Source organism: Pantherophis guttatus, chromosome 9 (assembly GCF_059756535.1).
Source record: "Pantherophis guttatus breed Tessera chromosome 9, ASM5975653v1, whole genome shotgun sequence".
In the NCBI taxonomy this organism is placed as follows: Eukaryota; Metazoa; Chordata; class Lepidosauria; order Squamata; family Colubridae; genus Pantherophis; species Pantherophis guttatus.
Genome location: NC_142071.1, coordinates 21,515,999 through 21,535,885, shown reverse-complemented (window position 1 = coordinate 21,535,885; position 19,887 = coordinate 21,515,999). Strand labels below are relative to the sequence as shown.

The 19,887-nt window shown below is 42.7% G+C and overlaps 1 protein-coding gene across 5 annotated transcripts in view; it reads left to right on the top strand.

Moving 5' to 3' along the window:
* ARHGAP32 (Rho GTPase activating protein 32) overlaps positions 1–18,031 on the top strand; it is a 196,568-nt gene extending 178,537 nt beyond the window's left edge. For all 5 annotated transcript variants that reach the window (XM_034421953.3, XM_087875674.1, XM_087875673.1 and 2 more), the window contains 8 exons: positions 2,610–2,717; positions 4,767–4,912; positions 8,114–8,315; positions 8,562–8,707; positions 10,654–10,728; positions 11,637–12,518; positions 13,285–14,246; positions 15,534–18,031. In XM_034421953.3, the coding sequence (XP_034277844.1) occupies positions 2,610–2,717; positions 4,767–4,912; positions 8,114–8,315; positions 8,562–8,707; positions 10,654–10,728; positions 11,637–12,518; positions 13,285–14,246; positions 15,534–17,747 (4,735 nt within the window). In that variant the 3' untranslated portion in view covers positions 17,748–18,031. The remainder of the gene's footprint in view (positions 1–2,609; positions 2,718–4,766; positions 4,913–8,113; positions 8,316–8,561; positions 8,708–10,653; positions 10,729–11,636; positions 12,519–13,284; positions 14,247–15,533) is intronic.
* Positions 18,032–19,887: the final 1,856 nt, after the last annotated feature.

Below are 19,887 nucleotides of genomic sequence, written 5' to 3'. Positions count from 1 at the left end.
TGAACATTGAGAGTTGCTTGTATCTGTTCCTGTACTAGCTCCTTGGCTTCTTACAGCTTTGTAGAATTAAGGAGGTCTGGCACTTGTTCTTTTCCTTGACACATCGCCATACCCGTCACTATTTAGAGCAAGGGTGTCCCTCCCAACTGTGGCAACTTTTAAGTCCTGTGGACTTCAGCTGGCTAGGGAATTCTGGGAGTTGAAGTCCACAGATCTTAAAGTTGCCAAGGTTGGATACCCCAAGTAGCAGTCTGAATGGCCACATTCTTTCTTAAGCATGACCCGAATGGCTTAGGCTCAAGCCTATTTGAGCCATAATGGTGCAGTGGTTAGAATGCACTACTGCAGGCTACTTCTGCTGCCTGCTGGCTGCCTGCAATTTGGCAGTTCGAATCTCACCAGGCTCAAGGTTGACTCAGCCTTCCATCCTTCTTTTTTTTTTAGTAAAAAAAAATATTTTTTAAGACAAAAAACATTTAATACATCAATCCTCCCTTCCCTGTGATGTCTCGGTGTTATCTTCTTCTCCATCTTCCATAAGTTTCTTCTATCTTCATATTCATCCAAACCATTCTAACATTTCATTTCTAAATCAATATTATAATAATCTTTTGTACACAATTATAGTATCAGTCATTTATATCTCTTTTCCAACCAACTATAAAAATAATTCCATGTTTTAAAATATTCTGATTCCTCCTTATCTTAGCCTTCCATCCTTCTGAGGTGGGTAAAATGAGGACCCAGATTGTTGGGGGGGCGATAGGCTGACTCTGTAAACCCCTTAGGGCTGTAAAGCACTGTGAAGCGGTATATAAGTCTAAGTGCTATTGTATTTGAACATTTGAGTCAGCAGTATAGGGGGCTGAAAGACTGGGTTTCCATCCTGATTTATACTAAAGATGGATTACTCAGTTATAGTGCAATAGGTGTATGTGTTTTACGCCCAGGAAATCATCCCTTTGTTTGTCAACAGACACTAGAGTCCCAGTATATTTATTTCTTTATTATTCATTTTTCTTCTTTGGATTTGTTCTACCTGTGTTTGGCACCACACTCGTCTAGCACATAGAGCAAAAGATTTGGTGTTTCACCTGGCTTGTTGCAAAGCCCAAAGCTGCTCAGAGCTGAGAGGGAATGACTGGCCCAAGGATCAGCCAGCTGGTTTCTGTGCCTAAAGGAGGACTGGGACTCCCTCACCAATATCCAGCACCCTGGTCACTGCTTCACATTGCCTCTCCCTTAATTTTTCTGTTGATTACATTTAACACCCCAGCAATATTGCTTTACAGTACCTTTCAGAACTCCTCTCTGTTAAATCCTATTATTCTTTATTCATTTTAGACATGTAGTATTACTGTTGAACCAAAATCTGTATTGTATATTAAACATTCACATGCAAAGGATTCACTGGAACTTTATGAGTATCAACACAGCCTTAGTTATTGGATGTCTTCCTAAATCAGGGAGCAGAATCCAGGGAAAATTAACTGTGCTTTGTTCTGAAATATCTGAGTAGAGTAGAGTAGAGTAGAGTAGAGTAGAGTAGAGTAGAGTAGAGTAGAGTAGAGTAGAGTAGAGTAGAGTAAAGACTAGACTAGACATAGGATAGGATAGGATAGGATAGGATAGGATAGGATAGGATAGAATAGAATAGAATAGAATAGAATAGAAAATAGAATAGAATAGAATAGAATAGAATAGAATAGAATAGAATAGAATAGAATAGAATAGAATAGAATAGAATAGAATAGAATTCTTTATTGGCCAAATGTAATTGGACACACAAGGAATTTGTCTTTGGTGCATAAACTCTCAGTGTACATAAAGTTATAAGTGATAAATCATGATCGTAGTCATCATAGAAATACATTCATCATACATCATAAGATACAACACTTAGTGATAGTCATAGGATACTAAATAAGCAATCAACATAAATCAGTCTTAGATACTGATACTCAAAATATTCATTTCTAGAACTATTTGAAAGGATTCATGTGTTCCTGCTGTACACAAAATCTACTAACAAAGGTTTAACATATTTTTATTGGTCAGTTATGCAATCTCTTGATGCTGCTTTCATCATCTGAACCGGACCTTCTCTCTCTCTCTCTCTCTCTCTCTTTCTTCCTTGCACAGGGAAAATGTACAGTTCTTTAGCTAGATAATGTGGTAGAGGCTCCCTCTAATGGTCATCAAAGACAGCAATTTCCATTTAGAAAACAAGTCACCAGTAATGGAATCTCACATTGTCTATACTCTATATCAGGGGTCTCCAACCTTGGTAACTTTACGACTTATGGACTTCAACTCCCAGAATTCTGGGAGTTGAAGTCCACAAGTCATAAAGTTGCCATGGTTGGAGACCCCTGCTCTATATAAACCTTGACTGCTGGAGACATCTAGGACTATGTTGATCCACGTGGCATATATTTGTCTTCCTTGGGTTTTGCAATGCAACAAGGAAGCAGAGTGGGCCATTTTTCAAAAAGTGAAATATTAATCTGTTTAGGTTACCTGATTTTGTTGATAATTTTTCCCAATCCCCTTTACTTTGGGTTTTTTTTTTTTTAAACCATAGGCTAAATTTCTTGCCTTTTTTCCAGGACCCTGGAGTTCCTTATGAGGCATTTGTCACATCTGGCTGAATATTGTGCCATCACAAACATGCATACCAAGAACTTAGCCATTGTCTGGGCACCAAACTTACTAAGGTATCTATCGATTGCGGACTTTGTAGGAAGAAAGCCATGTTAGTCTATGGTAACCAACAATATGAAAATTTGTTTATGTTAGAAGCATCACAATTAAAATAAGGCATACTACAGTAAGTAAGGGACGCGGTGGCTCAGTGGCTAAGATGCTGAGCTTGTTGAGCGAAAGGTCGGCAGTTCAGCGGTTCGAGTCCCTAGTGCTGCGTAATGGGGTGAGCTCCCGTGACTTGTCCCAGCTTCTGCCAACCTAGCAGTTCGAAAGCACATCAAAAATGCAAGTAGAAAAATAGGGACCACCTTTGGTTGGAAGATAAGAGTATTCCATGCACCTTTGGTGTTTAGTCATGCCGGCCACATGACCATGGAGATGTCTTTGGACAGCACTGGCTCCTTGGCTTAGAAACGGAGATGAGCACCGCCCCCTAGAGTCAGGAACGACTAGCACACATGTGTGAGGGGAACCTTTACCTTTAGCAGTCTGGATGCCTACATTTTTTCTTAAGCGTGACCCGAATGGCTTAGGCTCAGGCCTATTTGAGCCATAAACTATAAAATATAAGATTAAAATGTGTACAAGTTAAACAGAACTTGCCCCAAAACTAGCAACATTAATTGCATTCTACGAGGTTCTCGCGTATACGCTGATCAGCACACAAAAGGCAGGCATACATATGTGTTGTTGTCTGCATGCCACCACAATCGCAAAGGGCAGAAGCCACCGGATAGCCCTATTTTTTCAGAGTGCCTCTGGCTCTTATTATATAAGGAGATTAAATCACATCCGTTGAACTGAGCTGTAACTCATGACAGTTTATACCTTTTAATAACATTTGTTAGAAAACTTCTACCAGCACATTTTAATGTTTAAAAAGCCTTTTGAAAACGAAAGTGTTTTTTCTATAGTGTGAGAAGTGGCTTATAATATTTTACTTTTTGTCAGTTTTTTTTAATGAAAAAAAAAAAAGGAAAACATTCACTGGGGAAATTGGCCCCAACGAGGTAAAATGATTGATTTGTGAAGAAAGAAGCAGGGCAGTTTATATCCTTACTTAGAACCAAAAGGATAAGATTTACTTGTTTTTACTAGAAAGAAGCTTGGCTCGTGCCAGGAATTAGCTGAGAGATAGACTAAGCTTTATTCCCTGTTAGGGAAAACTGCCACAGATGATGATGATGATGATGATGATGATGATGATGATGATGATGATGATGATGATAATAATAATAATAATAATAATAAAAATTCTCACAGAGAAATTATGAACCCCTCTTTTGCAAGAAAGAGGTGAAGGATTCTTCCTATTCACAGATGCAAAGTCCATATGTGGTAACTGCTCTGCATTATATTATGGAAGAGAGAATACCCAAGCTGTCAACTTATGTCAACCGTACTGCATCCAGCTTTGGTCACAACACTATAAAAAAGATGTTGAGACTCTAGAAAGAGTGCAGGGAAGAGCAACCAGGATGATTAGGGGACTGGAGGCTAAAACATACGATAAACGGTTGCAGGAACTGGGTAGGTCTAGTCTAGTGAAGAGAAGAGAAGGACCAGGGGAGACATGATAGCAGTCTTCCAATACTTGAGGGGCTGCCACAGAGAGGAAGGGGTCAATCTGTTTTCCAAGGCACCTGAAGGCCAGACAAGGGATAGTGGATGGAAACTGATCAAGGAGAGATTTAACCTGGAAATAAGGAGAAATTTTCTGACAGTGAGAGCAATCAGCCGATGGAAGAGAAGTTGCCTTCAGATGTTGTGGGAGCTTCATCACTGGAAGCTTTCAAGAAGAGACTGGACTACCATCTGTCAAAAATGGTGTACGGTCTGCTTGGGCAGGGGGTTGGACTAGATGACCTACAAGGTCCCTTTCACCTCTGTTAATCTGTATCTGTCTCGGTAGCACTGTGTGTGTTGACTTCACACCGCGACCACTGTGCAAATATTTGTTCCTGTGAAAAAGGGAAGGCATTCAGTTGACTTGTCTGTGTCCACCAGGAACTGTTAGTGCTGGCTGGAGCGCTGGGTAACGCTTGCGTTCTTTTCCCCAGATCAAAACAGATAGAATCTGCTTGCTTCAGTGGAACAGCAGCTTTTATGGAAGTACGAATCCAATCAGTGGTTGTGGAATTCATTCTCAATCACGTGGATGTCCTTTTCAGCTCTAAACTCAGCTCTGTCATTCGAGAGAGTGCAGGTATGTATGTCAGAAACAAACTAAAACAAACATTGAAAAACATAGGGAGAGCAGCGTCAAAAGTTTTCATTTTTCTGCTTGGCCGACCAAATGGAGAAATGCAGCTTAATAAACAACCACCTACCTCACATTCATTGGAGGCTAATGAAGCTTAGCGAGTGTCCTGCCACAGATGTCCATCATGGAAAATGGTCCCTCTGTTAACAGTTGGGTAACTGTGGAGTGTCCATTCTAAAAGCATTTTGCTATTCAAGGCTTTGTACCAAGCTTTCGTTCCACCATCCCAAGCGTAAAATATCCCAAAGGTGCTTTTTTCAAGAGGCAACTGGACTTTCTGGTTTTTCTTTGAAGACGTTTCACTTCTCATCCAAGAAGCAAAACATTTTCGGTTTTAGTTTTATTCTCGCCTTTTTTCTTTGCCAAATATATTTCAGTATCATTTTATTTAAATCTACGAAAAATTCCTTACCCAACTTGATAGGAATTGTCTGAAATAGGTACATAATTCTAGGTAGAATATTCCTCTTGATAGTTGAGATCCTACCAATCAAAGATAACTGCAAATTACCCCATTTCACCAAGTCTTGCCCTATCTGTTGTTTAAGCTTATTATAGTTATTTTCTTTAAGTGCACTATACCTTGGTGTTAAATATATCCCCAAATATTTTACTTCGTTTGTAACCTGCATTTTTGAAACCTCCATCAGTTCTTCTTTTTGCTTTTTCAACATATTTCTAGTCATTATCTTCATTTTATCTTTATTAATTTTCAAGCCAGCTACTTTCCCAAATTCTCCAACAGTTTCTATCAACTTATTTATTCTGTTAATGGTTCTTCAATGATCAAAACCAAATCATCTGCAAAGGCTTGAAGTTTATATTCTTCTTTTTGGATTTTCATGCCTTTTATCTCTTTTTCTTCTCTGATGCGTCTATTTAAAACTTCTAACGTCATTATAAACAACAATGGGGACAGCGGACATCCTTGTCTAGTGCCTTTTTCTATTTCAATAGGATCAGTCAATTCTCCATTTATCATTACTTTTGGCGTCTGTTTAAAATAAATAGCTTCAATTGCCTGTATAAATTTCCTACCAAAGCCCATCTTTTCCATTTGGAGTATCATAAATCGCCAATTAACATTATCAAAAGCTTTTTGTGCGTCCAAAAATACCAAAGCCATCTGTTTTTCAGGATGTGCTTCATAATACTCTAAAGTGTCCAAAATTATTCTTATATTATCTCTATTTTGAAGCAAAACATTTTCAAAGAAAAACCAGAAAAAGCATCTTTGAGACAACCTGACCTGGATGACTGAGAATCTCCATAGACAAAATATGTCTCCCCCCCCCCCCCTCAAGTTGGGGGAAAAGAATGGAGTGAAATTATCTGTTTCAGTTTGAGTGACAGCAGTAGCCTCAGACTTCAGCAAACATTTCCCTGACTGTCACCATTCTGGCAAAGTTTTGTTTATAAGAAATTCAACAAACAGTTTAGCACATCAGTGGAAAACGAACTCAGTTGGTGTTAAACCATGCCTGTCTTCCCTGTCAAGCAGACAAATGCTGAATTTACATATTGTTCCTTTTTTTAAAAAGAAACCATTACTTTAAAAAAAACGAACCCTAAGGACATATAATTGGGTGGGTTTCCACAACTCATTAAGTCGTTAACAATGGCTTAAAAGTCACAATGGTTGAATTCACACAACATACTAAGGCAAAACATAACAGATTTTTTGTGGATTGGCCTGATGTATATTCCCAACCTTTTCAGCACAGTTGCCATTAAGAAGTAGTGTCTGCTTGTTTGATGCTATCTCTTGACTTGTTAATTATTGTCTTCAAAATGTAAAAAAGTGCTAAATGTGGTGGAATTTCTCCTGTGAGTTTTTTTTTTTGTTTTTTTTAATGAAATGGTTTTTGAACTCACTGGGTTTAGCAGTATCTCTGCTAGAAGGTAGTCGGTAATATTTAAGCGTTAAAAGCTACACATAATCTTAAAGCAATATTTTCTTGAATTTAAATTGGGAGTAAAATTCACCGACTTTTTTGGGGGGGGTGGAGGAATAGCATTTTGCAAAACATTTTATACTAATGAAAGAGCTTGTGAAGGCCATTATGTGGGAAAAGAGATTCCTTTTCAAGTATTTATAGAGGTAAAATTATAGAAGTAAAAAAGAAAACCGGGAACCAAAATTGAGTCCCAAGTCCTATCATGTAGTGAAGGGAAAGAAAAATAATCCGATGGAATGTCCACTATGTTAAACCCAAACTTTATTTTTTCTTTGCCAGACTTTTCTTGGTAAAAGCATAATGTGTTTTGAAGATTCCCTGCTTAAGTCCTGTGATAAAGGAAATGTTGGGCCGTGATATCTCTATTTAGAATGGAATGGAATGGAATGGAATGGAATGGAATGGAATGGAATGGAATGGAATGGAATGGAATGGAATGGAATGGAATGGAATAGAATGGAATAGAATAGAATAGAATAGAATAGAATAGAATAGAATAGAATAGAATAGAATAGAATAGAATAGAATAGAATAGAATTCTTTATTGGCCAAGTGTGATTGGACACACAAGGAATTTGTCTTTGGTGTATATGCTCTCAGTGTACATAAGGAGAATAAAATACATTCATCGAGAATAAAAAGATAAAACAGTGATAGTCAAGGTTACAAATAAGCTATCAAATCGTACTAGGAAACAAATAAAAACAATATAAATTGAAAGATACAAGAAACATGGTTATAGTAATAAGTGGAAAGAGATAGGTTCTAGTAAGGAAGTGAAGAATAATAGTAATACAGTCTTAGTAAATTATTTGACAGTGTTGTGGGAATTAATTGTTAAGCAGAGTGATGGCGTTCGGGGGAAAAAACTGTCCTTGTGTCTAGTTGTTCTGGTGTGCTGTGGGTAGAAGTTGAAACAATTTATGTCCAGGATGTGAGGGGTCTATAGCAGGGGTTGGTTCTGCTTACCTTTACTACCGGTTTGCAACGGGACCGCGCGCATGCGCAGAAACTTCCTGATGACAGCGGAGCCTCCCGCCGGTTTTACTACCGGTTCTTGCGAACCAGTCCGAACTGGGGGCAACCCACCACTGGTCTGTAGATATAATTTCAGGAATCTCTTTCTTCACGGGCTCTCATAACTCACATTGTTCTCTCTCTGCTTTGCCTTCTGTTTCTGTGGCAGGTCACAGTTCCTTGTCACGACCTAAATCTTTGCTGGTGTCCTCCCCCTCCACAAAGCTGCTTACCTTAGAGGAGGCCCAGGCAAGGACTCAGGCTCAAATAAATTCCCCAGCTCTGACAGACAGCAAGTACATCGAAGTCGGTGAAGGACCTGCTGCTTTGCAGGGGAAGTTCCATACCATCATAGACTTCCCCTCTGAAAGGTAGGAGGATCTGTCTGTCTGTGTCTAATTGCGTTATCCCACACTTAGGTTTTCCATGGTTACGTTGGAACAGTTTTGAAATCGAAATATTCTTCATTCCCTCTCATTCGCACGTCTATAAATGCTTCTGGCCTATATAAAAGGCTGTCGGCTTATAGCTTCTCTGTGTGAATTGCTAATGTTGCTTTCGGGGCCACCACGGTGCATTCAATCACTTCCTCAATGCCAAATCTTTTCTTGCTATAGAAAGAGGCCTCCCAGTAAGATGAAAAAATCCCCCGTTGGCAGCTGGCGCTCCTTCTTCAACCTGGGAAAATCGTCCTCTCTTTCCAAACGGAAACTGCAGCGCAACCCAAGCGAGCCATCCGAAATGAAGGCGATCGCTCTGGCAGGTAAGGGCGCCCCTGTATCCATGACAGCAAGGTGTTGCAAAGCTAACCTTAGATGCTTCTGGTTTACTCCACATGCATTGTTGTTGTTATTGTTTTTTTAGTATTAATTATTTAATTCAGTTTTAGTTTTAGTTTACTTTATTGTCATTGCACCTCGTACAACGAAATTAAATGCCATCTTCAATGTACATTATAACTATAAAAATAAAACACAAACACGCATCCTTCACTTTCTATACAATCGAATTGAAAACCCCTGATATTGCATTAATATTGCACTATACAGTAGAATTCAATATAGTTACTGCCCTGGGATAGAAGCTGTTTTTCAATCTATTTGTCCTTGTTTTTTATTATCCTGTACCGCCTGACAGATGGTAATAGTTAAAAAAAGAAAAGAAAAAAGGGTGCCCAGGAAGAGATGGATCTTTAAGAATGTTTTGAACTTTCTTAAGGCAGCGGGAGCTATAAAGCTCTTCCAAGGAGGGGAAAAGGCAACCAATGACCCTCTGTGCAGTTATGTTAACCCTAACATTAATTAAATTAATGTTAATTTATTTCAAAATAAATCACAGCATGCTCTGCTCTGAATGTAATTGAGAAATGCCTGAATTCTTCTGATTCCAAAGAGGCATTTATACACGAGGACATTGCTCTAATTTCTTAGCACGCATAGCTAAAACATCCTTCGTATGCTCAGGAGCACTCCTTAGAACTGGAATCCCCTCGTTGCAGCCTGAAAACATACTTTGTTATATATTCATGGTCAGTCCACTACGCTCTTGCAAAACCTTTGACCAGTTTCTGCTTCATCTGATTCATATAGCGAATGTTTTAAAGGCTAAAAATTCAGCTCTGTAAAGAACTTGACATGTTCTTTTAATCCAGTGTTTCTCAACTGTGGCAACTTGAAGATGAGTGACAGTTTGTAGCAATTCTCAGTCATCATCCAGGTCGTGGTTGTCCCAAAGGTGCTTTTTTTCAGGAGGCAACTGGGCTTTCTTGTTTTTTTCCTTTGAAGACGTTTCACTTCTCATCCAAGAAGCTTCTTCCGCTCTGATTGGATGGTGGGGAATGGAAAGAAAAAACAAGAAAGTCCAATTGCCTCCTGAAAAAGCACCTTTGAAGATGAGTGGACTTCAACTCCCAGAATTCTCCAGGCAGCATGGCATAACATAGCTGGCTGGGGAATTCTGGGAGTTGAAATCCACCCATCTTCAAGTTGCTATGGTTGAGAAGCACTGTATTAGACAAATAAATGTTCATCTCTGTGTTGTGGCCCGCCAGCAGAGCTGGCAGCAGATTCGGACAGTGAGGAGGTTGGAGAGGAACGTGTACCAGTCCTGGAGTCTGGGGAAGGCTCAGACGATGGCTCTGACTTGGAGGCAGAGAGGGGGCCAAGGCCATCTGGTAGTTCTTTGCTGCCTCCGGAGTCTCTGGAGTCTGACATCAGCAAGGCAGAAGAACAGCGTGAGCCTATTCCCAGTGTGCGCATGTGCAGAGATGCCAGGAGGCAGGAACAATTAAGGAAACAGGGTCGATTTGGGAATAAGGCTTGGAGATGATTGGCCCCTCCCATAAGACATAAAAGAGAAGCGAACGGGACGTGAGCTTTTGCAGGAAGCAATTAGTTCATCTGGTCGGTAAAAGCTCTGGGAAAGTTCCGTTTGACTCTGTGCTAAGTTTGGCCTTGCCCTGCGTGTGGCAATTAGTTCTCTGGCAGCATTCCAAGGAAGATAAGGTGGGTGTTTGTAAAACTCTCCTGCAAGACTGTTTGAGAAGCCGTTCAGACTAGGAATGACAATAGTTCACAGCCGTATGAATTAAAGGTTTGCCGGGACTAAGTTTGTGCTATTTAATTCCTAAGGAAGCCTAGGTCAGAACACTCTGGGAGATGTATGGTCATATTTTAAATATATTCCGTTGTTTTGTTTCTGACTGATCAGGAGGAAGAGGAGACAGTGGAACCCTGCGCTCCGCCAAGAGCGAAGAGTCTCTTTCATCTTTGCATGCAATAGATGGCAAGTTGGCTTTTATTTGTATTTTCCTAAGAGCTTCTTCTAGAGACAGCAAATGCATACTTTAGTAAATATCCTATCTATAAAGAATTAGGAGGCAAAGGTCTCAGGAGGCTTGTTTGTGTCTGCATAAGGTGAAGAAACTTATGCTTTTTACTCCTTAATAAGTCACTTTTTATCACCACTTTTTTTTGGTACAATTTTGGAGGGAAAAAAAGAATCTTTCCATGAAATAATATGCACAGAAATCTTGAAAGGTTCTTTCTTATTTCCCAGTCCTAGCAGGAAAAACAAAACTGTGGAGACGTTAATATAGATGAGGGGAGGTGCATAAACATCTGGACCAGAGTTTAAGAACATCCTGTATTCTAACTACAAAGTCCCCATATCAAGACAAATTTACCGTATGTGCCGCCAGAATCTGAAAATAACATTTTAACACAGCACAGTTCTTAAGCAAAATGGTTCGGTTGAGATCGGCATACGTCAGACTGATTGGGGTAGATTGTAAGGGTGACACCCAAATATAATTTTATCATATTTTATTTATCTCTATATTAAATTATCATATTTTATTCCGATTTCATTTTAAACTGTGTTTTATTCCGATTTCATTTTAAATCATATTTTATTCCAATTCCGTTTTAAATTGTTTTCATCAGCTTTTAGTAATAACTTGTGTCTGGAACTCTGCCCTTTGATATGGCCCAAGGGCTAATCAATAAAGTAAGCTCCAAAAGAACGACAACAAAACCCCTCACCAAACTACAAAGACTCGGAAGAAAATATATTCCTGTATTGTTTACAGAAAACCAAAGAGCAACTGACCATTTTACAGAAGGGGAGCCTTTACGTAAGTGGGCAAAGTACTAATGACCGTCTTTCCTCTTTTTTTTTTTCTTTTTGGCCAGGTGAGTCTAAACTGTTTCGGCCCCGAAGACCAAGATCGAGCAGTGATGCTTTATCAGTTTCTTTTAACGGGGAATTGTTGGGCAACATGAATCGCTGCAATTCTTACGACAATCTACCCCAGGACCAAGAAAGTGACGGCGACGAGGGACATCTGCAGGTCCCTGCCCTCATTTCTCCCAGGTCGGCAGAGGACGTCGACCTGAGCCCGCCGGAGATTGGGGTGGCTAGCTTGGATTTCGACCCGATGTCTTTTCAGTGCAGCCCACCCAAAGCAGAATCCGAGTGTCTCGACAGCAGCACATCCCTGTTGGAGTCCATGGACTACAACAAGGATAAGCCAAACCTCTTTAAGAAAGAGCTAGACTCGGGCAGCCAGTCTCATACTCCCTGCAGTGCCACCAGCTCGGAACCAGTTTCTCCTTACCAAGAAAAAAACCCAAGTCCCTTCTTCACCCTGGATCTGAGCCCACCTGAAGAGAGACCACCAAAACTCCTGTCTTTCTCTGAGAAGCTCACCTGTGCCTATTCCCCCAAGTCGATCCAAAAGCCAATCAAGTCTCCACCACTCTCTGCATTGGAGCCCGTTCCTTATGCCGTCCCCAGCCGAATGCCAGATGTGGTTACCGGAGGAGTGTCAGAAAGCGTTGGCCCTTTGGATTGGGCTAAAAAAAACATTGACAGCAACGAAGCATCAAGCATGTCCCTTTCCCAGCTCATGGTATCACCTTTGAGAAGCAATGAAAGTAGGCATGGTGAAGAACACCAGCAGGAACTCCAGAACCCGGGAGATACCAAGAAAGCAGAGCTTCAAGAAGAGGTGGAACCACTTACGCTCAGCAGCGGCCAGAGTAAGCCTGTACCTTCTGGACTGACACAGCCAGGTACAGTGTGTTTTCCTCCATTTTTTCTTTAAGTTCACAAGCCGCCAAGCTCTCGCTTCTCTGCACGCCTTTAAAAAGAGGGGGAAACACTGGTAATAATGATAATAGTAATAAATAATAATAATAATAATAATAACAAAGTATGTGTCTTCCAGAGCCTATAGATGCTGCTTGGGTCCTGATAGTGAAAGAACCTAAGCTTCTCTGCAGCCTCCTTGTATCACACACACACACACACACACACACACACAAACATCCCACAACCCTGTGAATATTTTATATAGCCCTGTCTCTTTTCACTTTTTTCATAACACGAGACCATCTCTTCCGATCAGAATGCTTCCTGATAAAACTGTATATTTTTGTAACTAACCATAGAAATAAATTGGGCTGCACTCGAAGAAGAGACCTTTTTTTCTGGCCAAAAGTAACCTGTGATTAAGTCCCATCCAACGATCTGGCATTTTCTTTCTGCACTGCCTGCCGCTTAGTCTTTAGGACCGCAACAGGAACTTGTAGACAATCTCTTGGCGCTTTTTCACACCGAACTGCTATCCCTGTTTTGCATGCATGAGAGAAGACGCACTTTGACACGCCAAGGAGTTGCCACTGTGAAATGTTGGACTATTTTTTTTATTAAAAAAAAAAACTTATTTTTTTTATAATGATCTATAGGAATTGCTCACTCTCCTTTTAACGGGATAAAGTAGTAAACCATTCTCTTTTTGTTTTTGTTTTGTTTTGTTTCTACTCTTCTTCCCACTAGGAGCCGTTGCCCTTGCCACCCCCCAGGATTCTGCTCCAGTCAATTCTGTTTCTGTTGTCCCTCCTCCACCTCCGAAAAATGCCGCCCGCATCCTGGCTCTTGCCCTGGCCGAATCTGCCCAACAAGCTTCAGTTCAGTCCCAGAAGAAACCAGATATTTATTCAGACTGTAACAACTGCGGGAAAAGCGAGAGTGCAGGAACTCTAGAAAAATTCCACCCATATCCTGGCTCTGCTTCGGAAAGGCTCCAGTTCTATGCTGCTCTGCCAGAGAACCCGCTCAGTTTTCAGATGGTTGGGGATCTTCAAAGAAGCGGCTTGCCAGTAGTTCAGGGGCCCCAAAGCAGTGGCACGTCTGAAGGCGACAGCCATCTCCACCTTGTCACATCTGAACCTCGGGACCACTCCACTTTCTCTAATAATATGGCAGGAGACCTTCACGGTGGTACTAACATGGGCTGGGACCACTCCCACTTCTATCCATGTACAGTTGGAGACACACACCTCCTTACTCAAACTTTTGCCTCGGAGGATCAGAGTCATCTTCATTCCTGTCCTGGACGAACCGTTCAGGCCGAGCCATCTACAGCGGAGATACCACTAGAAAGTCCTCCACTCCATGCTGGTGTCCCTTTGGATAAGAACCCAATCCAGGCCACCAAGATTCATCTTCCCATCTGTAAAGTGGAGGACAGACTTCCCTTTCCTTCAGTCCCTCCTGGGGAGAAAAGCGTCCCCACAGATCTGGCCTGCGTCATGAAGAACCACCCAGAAGCTGCCAAACCTAATTCTGGCATGTCCAGACCGAACGTCCCACCTCAGCCTTCTACAGTCACCAGCAACATTACATGGGGGGAAGCGGCTCTTCCTGCGGGAAGCCACCAAGTTCCACCCATGAGACCAGGGGACCAGCCAGCCGTGGGGCAGACTCCTCCCAAGAAACCTTCAGGAGGCTTCAGTCAGGTAAAACTTAAGTAGGCGCAATAGCAAGAGCGCTTAGATTTATATTCTGCTTCACAGGGCTTTTTACAGACCTCTCTAAGCGATTTACAGAGTCAGCCTCTTGCTCCCAACAGTCTGGGTCCTCATTTTAACGACCTCGGAAGGATGGAAGGCTGAGTTAACCTTGAGCCTGGTGAGATTTGAACTGCCGAACTGCAGCTAGCAGTCAGCTGAAGTAGCCTGCAGCATTGCACTCTAACCACTGCGCCACCTCGGCCATGCTCCATTCTCTCTGCCCTCTCTTTCTGTACATTATAACTCAGGGAAAATTTATGTCCAAAAAAACCCACAACCTCTACTCTACTCCAGTCTCCCCACCTCAATTTACTTGATTTTTACCTGGCTTCCCTTTTCTATTTTAATTAATTGTTTTTCTTCTGCCCATGTTCCTTAAGGCGAGCATAGGTGCGTGAACTTTTTCCCCAGGGTTTTTTTTAGTTGATCTCAGGAGAATGAATGAATAAAACTTTTATTACGGTCCTCAACCAGCAATAAGAGAAAATGGAACATTTGAGATTTTGGTTGCCGATTTTCTCCTAAGAAAATGATTGTTAGCAAGATGCTGTGACCGAGGTGTTCTAGGAATAGTCATGGAACATTTCAGTTTCCATTGGATGAAGTTTAGGGTTGTCATAACAACCTGTAGCACTAAATTAAGTGTAGCAGTAGGTGGTGCTATTCCGACACATATTGGCTAGCTACAGTAAGATGGTTCATAAGCAACTATTGCAACTATTGTTGTTTTCAGCAGGGACCTGCTTTGCATTAAATCATCCCATTGCTTATTTGGCCCCATTTTCTTTAATGACATGACGGTAGTAAATTAATGCATACCACATAATTAATGAAGGATACATAAACATTACTAAAGATTCAGATTTTAAAATTCTGCCACCTATAGGCATGGAAAATATTATATATGGGCAATAAGTAGCAGCTGAAGACTTGAAAAAGCCTACATTTTTATAAGGTCACCCCAAATTTGAAATATTAATTCTTCGAAATGGCTTGACTACGTCTTTAATTACATTTCCCGTTGAAGTGATGCAAATGAAAAGTTGATCGATGTCTTGGCTGTGAATAAATCACCTGCCATCAAAACGTTGTACTTTTTCCCCCCTACAAAATCTCTCTTGAGTTGCTAGTTTAAAAAAAAAAAACTAGTTTGGTTTGCAAGTGAAGCCTGTATTCATCTCCGCAACTGTTTGGGGATTTATAATTTCTAACCTTTGTGCTTTCTTCTACTAGGTACAAGGAGAGACAACTGCAGACAAATTGCTGGAGCCTAGAACAGCCGAGCCAGCTCCCGTCTTGGATGTGGAAGCCAGCGCTACAATCCAGTGCACGTCAGCCACCCCAGTGGCTCTGTTTCACCAGGGACACTTGGAGAAACCCCGAGAAAATACCAGGGCTCCACCTTTACAGATGAGGTCCGAATCTGTCCCAGCTCAATCGTCGTACCCTTTCATGCCTCCGGTACCGCCTGTGAGGACAATGGAGAGCAAACTTGCAGCCGCCATGCATTCCAACAGCGCCGACACGATAAACCCTGCCAATTTCCATGCTTTTATGGCTTCTTCCTCATTGCCACTGTCAGCAGAGGATGTGTTGGCAACCCCTGCCCTATCTAAACAAGCATCCCTTCCGTCGGCCTATTTCCTTCCCTCCAAGTCAGAAAGCACGCCGGAGCCTCCAGCACATCCCAAACCCTCATCGGCTCATCAATACAGGGCTGAAAATAGCCAGCCCCACCTTTTTCACAGCAAGTCTGAGCAGCATCCGGGCTACCCTTCTCTGTCGGAGACCCCCCCTTCCTTGGGGTCCCGATATAATGCGTACACCAGTCAAGGAAAGAGCGCGTACGTTCATTATGCCAAGCCACGCAGTCGGATCGAATACCTGTCTTCCCTAAGCCCAACAATGAGGAGCAGCAGTTGTGCGGAGGAAGCCCCACCCTACCCCACCATCCGGAGGGTGCATTCTCTGCACGTGTCCACTCCCTCTGCCATCCGATCGGTTCCCATCTCCCGCACTGAGGTGCCCCCTGATGACGATCCTCTTTACTGCCCTAGACCCATCCTCCAGTACAAGCCATATCAGCCCCATGGAGATTATCATGTCACTCAGTTGCAACCTTATTTTGAGAATGGCCGGGTTCATTACCGATACAGCCCTTACTCAAGTTCCTCCAGTGTTTCTTGTTATACTGCAGGCGAGGGTGGATTTTACGACTTGGATCCTTACGGTACAGTGAGGTTGAGGCAGTTCCATCCTCTCCCAGGCAAAGATTTTCCATCCTACTCCAAGTTACCGACCAAGAACCTCTACCGCTGTCCTGGTTTACCACCCTACTCTCGGGGAGGTCTTCCTGGGCACCTAGCAGGCAAAGAGCATAGTTTCATCAGCAGGGATGTGCCACCTGCCTCTGACGTCAAACCCATGTATGTCTCCTGGGACTTGGAAGATATGGAAAAATACTGCATGCAGTCCATCCGCCGAGAGAGCCGTGCCCGTCAGAAAGTCAAGGGGCCGGTCATGTCCCAGTATGACAACATAGCCCCTTTGCTGCAAGAGGAGGTACGGGCCACAGATGTTGTTCACTTGCGCAGCAAATCGGATCCTGGGAAAACTGGACTCCTCACTGTTGCTGATGGGAAAGAAGGGAGATACCTAAACGAGGGAGAGGAACGCTACTACGGGCCCCAGCCGGAACCGGACATTGACAGAGCCCATTACCGCGGTGGTTATGGGAACGGACAGTCGGAGAAACCTATGCTCCCTCAGAAACAAAGCAGTCTGAGGAGCAGAAAACCGCCCGAGGTCAGTTGTAATTCCATTGAGCACAGAATGCACCTTGCACACGAAGCGGCTCACAGGCAGATGCCGGATGCTAAAAACACCCCTCCCTACCCTGATTACCGACCAAAGGGCCACCTGTCGGAACCCACGGAATGCTTGACATATCAGCACTCGGGTGGCAAATACATCCCAGCTAACCATGACGTGTTGAGACTGAACCACAAAGAGGTGAAGCTGGCTGAGGACGGAGAACGGGCTCGGTCGAGACACCCGGCTGCTCCAGCTGAAAAACACTCCAGAGACTGCTATAAAGAGAGCGAGCACTACGGGCAGCCTCCGGGCCCACCGCCTAAGCCGGAACGGAGCCATAGCCTCCGCTTCCAGCACTCTGAGAGCACACCGCGGGATGCGGGTCTCCTGTACCCATACCAAACCCTTGGCAAACGCCAAAGTACGGCGACTGTGGTATCCCAGTATGATAATTTGGATGATTACCATACCATGCCTCAGCACCAAAGAGGGGGATACTCTGGAGGAGGGGGAGTTGCACCTTCTTTTCCTCATCCACATAGTAGGACTTACGCCACAGCTTTGGGCCAAGGAGCGTTCCTATCGTCTGAGCTTTGCCTTCAGAGGCCAGAGACGGAAGTCCATGCAGAGTGAGCTCGGGGGGCCCGAAGGGATAGAGTGTTAGCAGCCTCTGCTGGACAGTGGACTGGTTTATTTTTTCAATGATGCACAAACATGCACACGAACACCCAAAACCAACTCCTTCCATTAGCCCCTGTTGAGTTTCTGCTCTGTCCAGTCCTCATGCCGCTTATAGGGACTTTTTTAAAAAACAAAACAAAACACTAAATGTATAGTTTTATCCCATCGTTTAAAATGTAGCTTGCAACAATCACACAGGCTTTTTTTAAATATATATATTAAACTTGAAGACGCAACCGGTCTCCAGGAAGAGCAGCATTAAGGATGAAGAGAGAGACGGGTCGCACTGTGAATGATTCTCAGTTTCCATAGATTTCAACTCATGGCGTTTCCTTTAGCGGTCCCTGTCCTTTAAAGCCACACGCATGATGTACGTATTGATAGGCTAACACAGACGTTTCTTCTCTAGGCAAAAGTCCCTTGTCTGTGCTCATTTAGAGGAAGTTTTACGGAATGCCAAGCTTTAGTCAATATTTTAACTTGGGTCCTTTCAGGTTTTATGCCTCAAACTCTAGGGGGAAAAAAAAAGATTTTGCATCGTGTGTTCTTCTCCCTTTAGTTATACCACCACTATAACATATAACTTTTTTCCACCCTAAATTTTGCTTTCCCTATTTGTCAAGGTGCAAGCCAGTCACATATTGGGCGGCTGGTATCGGTAAGAAGGCGGTGAGGTCTCAGGCATGTCACCTGGTCTTATTTCCCCATGAAGAAATCTGTAATAAGCTGCTTCACATATTTGAGAAGTGAGAGGAGGGCGGGGAGAGAAAACCATTCATACGTTCTAATCGGAGCTTTGCTTTGCCAGGCCGACAGGCGCTGCCTCTATTATCTCATAAAGGGAATAAACTTCCCGAACATCTTTTCCATAGCAAGTGGCGTATCTTGCAAAAGCTTCTGAGCAACAAAATATCCAGGGATCTTTCTCCTGAGTGAGAGCCATTGAAAAACGCAATGCTGGGTCCCCTCCCCTCCGTCACGGATACAAAAGAATCGTGATGCGTTTCATCGTTTTAGCACTGGAAATTTATTTCAACGTCGTTATTGAGTAGCTTTGTGCCTAGCCTAACCCAGCAGTGGTCTAGAGTCTAGAAAAACAATTCCATATTTCTTTCTGATTGCTCAGTTGGTGCTGCCGATCAGCTGATCCTGATAAGCTCATCATCATAGAACTGGGGAAAGATACTACAGACGTAGGAAAATTCCAGTTGGTTTGATGGGAGGGTCAGTAAAACAGGCCACAGTGCGCTGGCACCTGTCGTGTAGTGTTTATAGGATAGTGATGGGTGTTTAGTACTTACTTGGACTCTACAACTTCCAGCAGTCCCAGTCAGTGTGATATTGGTAGCAGGTGGTGGAAAATTGGTGGTCTGGCAAGAAGTGTGTCTGTGTTGGGAGAGAGCTCCCAAGTCCCATGCTGCCCCACACTGTAAGGGAGACCTGTGTGCAGTAGATGCCCTGTGGGTACACAACTGCCTCTCACTTTTTACATTTTTATTTTAAGATGCCTGTTGAAAGAGGATGCCGCATTGAATTTCCTTTTCTGGAGAAGTTATAAATAGGCACAGCTGTTCATCCTTAGTGTCCTTGTCACAACTGGAGCGCAGAGGGACCTTGGGGTTTTCATGCTGCCTTAGGCTAGCTTAAACAACATGTCCGTGCTAAGATTTTCCAAAGTGGCCGGAGTCTATCCCAGGAATAAAGTGCTGCTTCTTTGAGGTCACCACAACAATGTTAACGCTAGAATGAGGCCCGTGGGAAGCATCTGTGTCGTTTCTCTGTGTCTGGGCCCTTGTTACAGCATCATTGATGGGCATTAACTCAGAATACTACCTATGTCAGGTTTGCCCTTGAGCAACATCAGGTATCTTCACAAGGGGTAACAGAAGCTTCTCAAAACCAGCAAAATATCAGTTACTCACATTGTCCCCTACAGCTACAGTCAGATTACGTTCTTTTGGTCATTCTGACGCATAATTTCTTTTGAAGTTCTGATTGTCTTAAGTACAGATTTAGTGGTCAGAAAATTCACTGTGATTTAAACTTACTTCTATTTTTCAAAAAAAAAAAAAAAAAACCCCAACCCTATTTG